At 27.8% G+C, this 9,604-nt stretch overlaps 1 protein-coding gene across 1 annotated transcript; it reads right to left on the bottom strand.

Moving 5' to 3' along the window:
* Window positions 1-1,037: 1,037 nt before the first annotated feature.
* On the bottom strand, window positions 1,038-9,167 carry LOC119687214 (protein SMG5; the record flags this gene model as incomplete). The annotated part of the gene is given in 7 exon segments (XM_038101466.1): window positions 1,038-2,151; window positions 2,791-2,949; window positions 3,020-3,149; window positions 3,216-4,513; window positions 4,590-6,289; window positions 8,337-8,477; window positions 8,945-9,167. Coding segments are annotated over 6 exon segments (3,660 nt in total). The 3' UTR covers window positions 1,038-1,909.
* Between the last annotated feature and the right edge of the window lie 437 nt (window positions 9,168-9,604).

The following is a 9,604-nucleotide window of genomic DNA, read 5'->3' as shown; positions in this document are numbered from 1 at the left end:
AAATAAAAAAGATATAAAAAAGATATAAAAAAAATAAAAAAAAATATATATAAAAAAAATAAAAAATATATAAAAAATATATAAAAAATATATAAAAAATATATAAAAAATATAAAAAAAAAAAACAAAAATAAAAGATATAAGAAAAATAAAAACAGAAATAAAAAAACAAATTCAAAAAAATAATTAAAACAATAAATAAATAAAATAAATAAATAAAAATAAATAAAAAAATAAATGAAACAATAAATAAATAATTATTATTTCAATCTACATTTCAATAAAATTTAATTTAACTGGGCTTAAGCTCGGTTATTTGAAACTCAAATTGTTGATTAATAATAAAAAAATTTAATGTGTTATTTATTAACAATTTTATTATTAAATAACCGACCCTGAGCCCGATTAAATTAAATTTTATTAAAAAACAAATAAATAAATAAAAAAAATATTAAATAAATAATAAATAATTAAATAAATAATAAATAATTAAATAATAAGTAAATAATAAAAAAAAATAATAAATAAATAATAAATAATTAAATAATAAGGAAATAATAAAAAAAAATAATAAATAAATAATAAAAAAAATAATAAATAATAAAAAAATAATAAAAAATAATAAAAATATAATAAAAAAAATAATAATTAAAAAATAATAACAAATAATAAAAAAACAATAATAAAAAAAAAATAATAAAAAAAAAATAATAAAAAAAAAAATAATAAAAAAAAAATAATAAAAAAAAAATAATAAAAAAAATAATAACAAATAAAAAAAAAATAATAAAAAAAATAATATAAAAAAAAAATAATAAAAAAAAAATAATAAAAAAAAAATAATAAAAAAAATGTAAAATAAATGTACAAAAATAAATAAATATAAATAATTAAATGCGTTGCCATATTATATATTTTTACATGAAATGAAAATTTGAAAAGCAAAATTTTTTTTCAGTGTTCCTTTAGGTTATATTTAAGTAAATATTCTGCTTACTTTCAGTATGTATACATATTTTTTTTTTTTTGTTAAATGATTTTTTTTCATTTTTTCATTTTTTTTTTGATTTTTTGATTTTTGTGATTTTTTTAAGATTTTTTTTTTACTTTTTTGCTTTCGCCGAAAAGAAATTATTATTTTATAAGGAGCAACAAAATTCTACTTATAAACGACAAATTAAACTGCACATTTGAAAATCTTGGCAGCTTGTAATGTAAACGCAGTTTCTGTTAATACATTAGCATAAACACTAACGTGACGTATTGTAACGACGTAACTTGACTGCTCAACACACAAGCAAAATTTCTTACATACACATTGTAAGTACGCACATGTTTTTTGTTTAATACGTTCTGTATTAAATAAATAATTTTTATTACAAAACACATACCAATATATGTACGTTTATATGTGTATAATTTAATGTGTGATATCAAATGTAAGTACTAATATAAATTAATAGTAATTTTGTTGTAAAAATAAAACTGCAATCGCTTCTAACGTCGCTACTGTGGCTGTGGCTGTGGCTGCGGTTACTGCTACAAAGTTTACGTACGTTTCGGTTAGGATTATTATTTTTATGAAAAAATTAATAAATTTTTCTTGAAGAATTTCTCCTTTGTTTATGCTAAAGTACAATATATATACACAAGTTATTGTATATATATTGTGAAGGTTGCTGACGTATGTTGAATTTTCGAAATTATTCTCGCTTCCGTTATCTTCTAACTAACCCATTTAAACCGTATTTTGTCGTTGTTGTTGTTTTTTGCGGTGATTTTAATATTTGTAATATTTTTTTAAAATTTTTGTTATAATTTTTAACCTTACTTCTTATACGTTTTGTTTACGAAGAACTTAAGCACGACGCTCCCAGTTGGCGTTTTACCCATTTAACATTGTGTTCTCTCATTTTTTATTCAATTTTAATTTAGCATAATAGTTTGATATTTGCTCATAACGTATAGGTATGGCATCCAAAAGTCCGGCCAAACAAAATTTTGTTATATGACGTTGTTTTTCAGGAATTGTATCGCCAGATAAATATGTAACAACATTAATGCCAAACTCAGGGCATTTCCCATCGGTGTAGTTTGCCACAAGATGATTGCAAAAGTTTACAATTTGTATGAAGGTGAAAGTATCCCGATCTAAATGAAGAAAATCATTTCAAATTAAAAATTCATCACAATTTATAACGAACATATTATAAATGTACAATACATATAAAATATAAAAAATATATAAGATATATAATACATATAATATATATAAAATATATAAAATATATAAAATATATAAAATATATAAAATATATAAAATATATAATATATATAAAATAAATAAAATAAATAATATATATAATATATATAATATATATAAAATATATAAAATATATAAAATATATAAAATATATAATATATATATATAATATATATAATATATAATATATATAAAATATATAATATATATAAAATATATAATATATACAAAATATAAAATATATATATAATATATATAATACATATAATATATATAATATATAAAATATATAAAATATATAAAATATATAAAATATATAATATGTATAATAAAATAATAAAATAAAAAATAAAAAATAATAAAAATAATATATATAAGTGTCAACTTCTATTTATATTATTTTATAACAGTTTAATATATGTATTCAGAAGTTAATTAGGTCTGGACTTTATTTGTGAATACAAATTAATTTGATTTTTATTTGTGTTCCTACAAAAAGACCAGATAAAACTCGACTAAGTACTTACCCATTTTCTTTGGCAATTTTAGAAGAGGTAAGGGCAAATTTTCATTGTCACGCTGGGCACGTAAAAAGCGATTACCAACAGTAAACTCATGTTCTAACCAACGAATAACATTGCGAGCGTTTTCACTACGCTTTTTTAAGTCATCCAAATCATTAATTACTGTAAAACATTTTTAAATAAAAGTACATATATATAACATGTTTTTAATAAAATAATTTATTCGACCTACCTGAATTGGGAATAAGTATAATAAATTGCTTAGTTTTTAATAAATTTTTAACAACGTCAGTAAATTCTGTCAAAGCCTTGGTGTCCAAGACAATAAACGGAGTAACAATGGATTCGCTACTTAAACGCAACTAAACAAAATAATTTTTATTAAAAACTTAAATAGTATCTAAATTAATATTAGAATATAATTTTACCTCCTCTTCAAGTGTAGCTACTTCATTTTTTAACCATAATTTACCCATTATTTCGCATTTACGATTCATCGTTTCTGAACGCTCTTCGTCAGCTCCACTGCTGGACTGCATTGTCACTTTCTCGCAAATAGCACTATTAGTTGTTGACGCTGATGTATTGGTAGCGCCGGAAGCACTTGCATTTGCCAATTTTTCAGAATTACGATTACGTAGATAACCTTTACGTGGCAACTTTTTGCCTTCTTCAACTGTATCCTTCTCTTCGTTGCTAGTATAACTTTTACGTATAATACCATTTTTACGATCAGAATAGCGACGAGTACGTCCTTCGGTACGTTTGCGAGTAGCATTCTTGGCAGTACGTCTTTCACGTCGCCGGGAAGACTTCTTCTCCTCACGCTTCTTTTTAGCCGTTTCAGTGAAACGACGAGATTTAACACAGAAACGATAGCTAAACTTCTTTTGTTTGCATATGAAGAAGCCAAAATCAACCATTTTAAAAATGCGCAATATACTCTCTTCTTCATTGGTGATATTTTCACGTTGAGTAACTTCCCAATCAAATGTTATCTGAGTTGCTTGGAAAATGTCAAAATTTTTAAACACAAAATCTTCCGACAAGGGTATATTAGCACGTACATCAAATAAATCAGTTAATGCTGTGCGTACATTAGGAATCTGCAAGAATTCTCTCTCAAAGTATACTTTACGCGTAAATATATCAATATTGCAATAATTAAGCAATTTCATAATCTTATGTACGAACTCTGGATTAGAGTGATAACATCCAAACAATATTTCGTGGTTCAAACGCAACCAATCGAACAAAATTTTTAAGGCCCGTAAGGTTGGTTCATTTATTGCGAAATTGACAACTACGTTTGGATTTATCTTCATATATTTATTACGATATACAAGCTTTTTGGGTGGTTCTTCTGAATATTTAGGTGACACATCTCTGTTTTCCTTATTTTTGCGTATATTAGCATTATCATTTTCAACCTCCTCAATGTCCGAACATTTAAAGTTCAATGCTCCGTTATTGCTACTTAACTGTAAAACTTCAAAGCTATGGAGCAACTCTTCCGAATCAACCTCTGCTGAATTAGTACGCTGCACTTGCTGTATTTTTTCAGGATTAATTGGATATATAATATGTTCTTCTTCAACAACAACTTCGTCATTATCAGAGAAAGTGAGCATATCATCATTTGCATTGCTGTCTTTACAAGTCGGAGTCATGATGGGCAGTTTAGATTTAATATCAGAATTAATGCTGTTTTGAATGAATTCATCATCTAAAAGAAAATTGGTATTAATTTATTAGAAAATGTTTTTTAACTTTTATTAATTTTAATAAACTCGCACACATACCACAATTGTCACGTTCATATCGGTCATATCTATCATAGCTATCAAAACCCACAGGATCAGCTTCAATATCACTAAAATCAGTATCGAAGTTAGAACTTAGATCAGTATAATCTTCCTCATCAGTTGAGAAATCTGTATCCATTTCACTTTGTGTGTCATAGCATGAGCTATCATCTGACTCAACTATTTTACGACGGCGCCGTCTTAATTTCATACCGCGTTTTTTACTCTTGCACGAGAGTGGTGTCTTCAAATCACTTTCCTTGGCCTCATCGCTTGAACGTGTAGAAATTGGATCAAGATTTTTATCACCACCATCCATGGATTGTTTATTGCTATCCTGAGTTTTAAGCACGAATTCATCATGCGATAATTGACTTTCTCTCGAATCAGATGATACTCCTCTATGGCTTAGTAACTTAATAGGCTTTTTCTCCTTCCGATCACTTTCGTCAAAATGTGCCATCCAATTTTTATACTCATTACGCGATTTCCTTACACTCATGTCGAACTCGTCAAACTTTTTCATGTACATTGTTTGAAAGTCCTCAATTTCTGAAGATTTCGTCAAAATTGTCTGCTCCAAATTCACAATGCAGGCATCTATTAAATCAGAGCATACAGCCACGAGAAACGCGTTCAATGAGTAAACCTTTTGAGAATTGATCATTTTTAGCTTTGACAAACAGAAGAAAAGTATTGAAACGATTTTAAAAATACTCATGTCAGTGATGTTGAAGGCTTTTGAGCAAAGCACTTTACGTAAATCTACTAATACACAGTGACAGAGTGAATTAAAATCTGGTACTTCTTTGTCAAAGAAAAAAATATCAACTACTAAATAAAAACGAGCATAAAAATCTTCTAGGCAAAATTCGATTTTCTCTGGATCCAATCCACCCAAATAAGCAGAATGAGCCGAGAATAGCTTACAAACATTGTTTTCACTTAATTCAAATGGCATTATGCATACGAGTGAATACAAGTAATGATAAATAGAATCCAAATCATAGTTTTGACCATAATATAAGGTTCCTAATTGGTTTTGTGCCATACCCACTGATGAGTTAAGTTTAAATGCTTCAAAATAATATTTAGCTGCTTGTTGCTTGGGCATATGAATTCGATTTTCAATATGGAAATCCAAAAAGTAGCGATGCAAGTCACCCAAACTTAGCAATGACGAGTGTATTGTGTCTAAAGCAAAGGATATTGCTTCCAAACTTTTATCCGCAACGATATTAGTCATATCAATCATATCAGTATCATAGCAATCATTTAAATTGTTATCAGAAATTTCATAATTTATGCTGTCACTGATAGCTTTGAAGTCAATTAAATTTTTCAAGTCCAAATCGTAAACCTCTTCCATTTTAGCTGAAACGCGTTTATAATTCCTTATACCACCGAGCAAGAAGCACTCCAATTTTTTATACGCTTCCTGTATTTCACTAGGTGAGGCATCTTTATATTCTCTATGCCAATTCCGTTTAGCATACGCAATAAACTCATAGTAACCTTTACGCCACATAATCTCACGAGCCTTCTTTCCGATGACTTGATGATCTTTAAAAACAAGATCCTTGCATAGATTTACTAATTTCACACGTAACTGCTGTATAGCAGGAGCGAAAAGTTGTGCTATAGACGAGAGATTCTTCTTTCCATCATCCAACTGCTTTGCCACAATATACAGAGATCTGTAAATAAGTATGAGAATATATTAAAATTACATATACACTTTTTCTTCATCAAAATACTGTTCATCCTTTTAAAGTTTCACACTGAATTAATAAAGAGTTATGGTCGAAAGAGTGGTCGAAAACTGACTATTTTACAATTTGAATCGTTTAAAAAACTCTGAATATATTTCAATTCTGAAAAAGTAATATATAAATTGAATGTTTTTTTCATTGCATTTTCTTCAACGATGAATATGTCAACTAGGAAAATTAACTTCCGAAAAATAATTTAATTCACAAAAACTCACTGTATAGTGTGGCATTTGGTCTAAAGACCTGATAGGCCAGCTTTTTTAAAAATGACAAGGGTCTAACAAAAATCATTAATTATGATCGCTACAGCTATAATTCCGGTCTACAAGTCTCTTATTATGCCAATCCTGTTGTATGGTTCAGAAGCTTGAATAATTACCAACAATTATAAAAGGACGTTAGGAGCATTCAAGAGAAAGGTTTTTCTTAAGGTCTGTAGTTCGGTTACGCGTTAACAAAGACTATCGAATTAGATGGAACAATGATCTGTATAAGCTATACCTTGACATAGACATAATTCGCAGGCTGGGTCATGTGGTGCGAATGGGAAAAGAATTCTCCTGTTAGAAAGGTGTTTGATTCGGTACCGGCTGGTAAAAGACGCGGTAGAGAACGTCTGCATCTTTGGTGGAAAGATCAGGTAATTAATCACCTGTCGTTAATACTAAAGTCTAAAAGCACTCGGTACTACCAACTAGCGACAGTAAGCCACTGAACGGGTTGACAAGCCACACAATACGTTTTATTTTCACTTTTTTGCACAAGAAGTTTACATTTTGGAGATGTGAATCAAACTCAAAGATTATGCGAGTTCGACTTCTTTTGGAGCGTTACGTTTAGGAATGTATGCATATGGACGATCCTCATATTATCGTCGCTATTTTCAGCTGTGTGCTGACAAATCATCTATACTTTATGATCGCTGGTGAAGTATGTATATTTATTTACATTTACTTTAAAAACCACAAAATTAATGACCCTTTAGTTGGAAGATAGGTGCTTCAAATATATTAAAATTAAAAATGTTAACACGTTTCTTAGGAACTATAGAGGCTTGTGTCAAGTTTTACATTTTAAAGATAATGCAGAGTGATACATCTGATTATCTTAGTAACATGTGCCATATGTATTGCCAAGAAGCAAATCCGGTTGTAAATCTGAAACCAAGAAATAATATTAGCTTCTATGTCCACAGCCTAATGTGTCCGATGAAACTTTCAATCTGAACTATTTTGGAAGAATTATCTATTTTTAATTATGTGTGTCGGTAAGTAAGAACACCATTCGTATGCACCTAATTTGGCATCATATAATAACTGTAGTTTCGATAGATTTTAAATCAAATAAAATCTTATTAATTATAAAATATATGAAGATTATGGATTGATTTGACTGAGTCTACACTGGCTTGATTTTTACAAGATTTTTGGCTATACTCTCACCATTTCAGTGGCACATAGATATTCTTGTTTGCAGGTAAATTCGAAAATAATACATATTTGCATTCAAATATCAAAATATTGCCAAAGTCTAGCCAGTGTAAATGTCTAGTAAGTATTTTATGTAGAAATACTTCAGAAATTTAAATGTCAAATATAAGTTACTTATTTACTTATTTATTGACAAAAGTTGATACGCTGCCCAATCCTGCCGTAACAAACCTCAAGTCCACCTCAGGACCCACTGATAAGCTGAACTAAAATCTGTCACCAGTTCAACGTTAAATAAACGATATGAATTCCAGTATAGTTAAAGCTTAGTGTAGGGCAGAGATAAACCCCACAGCCACCAAAGAGTAAAAGTGCGCGAAAGCACTAACAAAAAACCACAACAACAACATAATTACATATAGTTTATATATAGTTAATATATTAAAATATAAAGTGACAGTTTGTAGACTGAAGTCCACAGATATCAATGCGTTTTTAATTTGATTTATAACTAGTGATTATTTTTTTTTATTTATATTTACCGATATATTGCTTTGATTTCCGATGTAATGCCCTTCGCGGCTGTCTTCTCATTTTCAACCTTGTTACTGGTTATTTGTTCACTGTACCCATTGGAGTTATTAGAACTTCCCGAACTGCATATAAAATCCATTTTGCTTGAACTACAAGAAATTAAAAATTTTTTATATAGATTTTAAAAAAATTGAATTTTAAAATAAAAAAAAAAAATAATGAGCTAATAATTTATTTTCATTTCAGGTTGTTATATATAATAACTATTAATTATAATTAAATTAATTAATTATAAGAGAATTGTATAAGTTTTCTTGACAAAACGTGACGGAAAAAAAAACTGGAGTTTGTTTACCTAAATCGCTGATCAAATTTAATCTTTTAAGCTCGCGAAGAAAAACTCCACTCAAACCTTTAAGCCTGTCGTTTCTTTAGTCAGTTGCTTGAGATAATATATATATTTGTATATATATGTATTTGCAAAAATATTGAGAAAAAAAAATTATATTTACAACAAATCTCAAAAAACTACGGAGCATTGTGTATAATTTAACGCACTTTAGACCTTCGATGTGTTGTTCCAGCAGTATCTTTGTCTTAACTTCAAGCTACTTACGTGCTGAATAATCAATAATCGAAATCAAGCTGCTGGGATTTTAGTTGTCGATGTTGCAAGTTTAGAACTAAATGGTCTTGATTTTTGTTATTCCTCTAAAGAATCTTCACTTGAACACAAAACAAATAAAATTTATAAAAAAAATATGCTGGTTTATTAGAAAAAATTTTTTTTAAATAGAGTAAATAATCCACTGTGATTGGACAACTTTGAAAGAAAAAAATTAAAAATGATGTTTTTACTTTTATATAATTTTATACAAAAAAAGTAATTACTTAGTTTTTTTTTTTCTAAACTTGAATTCTAATTCTCACAGCTGTTTAACTATCTATTTTGAAACTATAAGGTATTTCTAATAGAGCGCCATTAGATAGATTGCACATATTTCGAAATACCACATTTCATTAAACGAACGTGCTGAATGCGGTTATCTTTTTGTTTATATATACGTCATCTGATAATTTTGCACTGTAGCTATGATGACGCAACAAGAAAACTCATGAGTCAGCGATAATATTTCATCATTGATACATCATCAGTATCAGTATACTATAAACACAGTCTAGGATATTGAACAAAGACAGTTGTATATTTTATTTATGAATGTATCTACTAAACGACAATCTAAGAGACGCAATGACCTTTAAAGATGAGGCGCAA

The sequence above is a fragment of the Teleopsis dalmanni genome, chromosome X, assembly GCF_002237135.1.
Source record: "Teleopsis dalmanni isolate 2A chromosome X, ASM223713v2, whole genome shotgun sequence".
Classification (NCBI taxonomy): Eukaryota; Metazoa; Arthropoda; class Insecta; order Diptera; family Diopsidae; genus Teleopsis; species Teleopsis dalmanni.
Note: the sequence above shows the minus strand (reverse complement) of the source record. Positions and strands in the feature narration are given on the sequence as shown.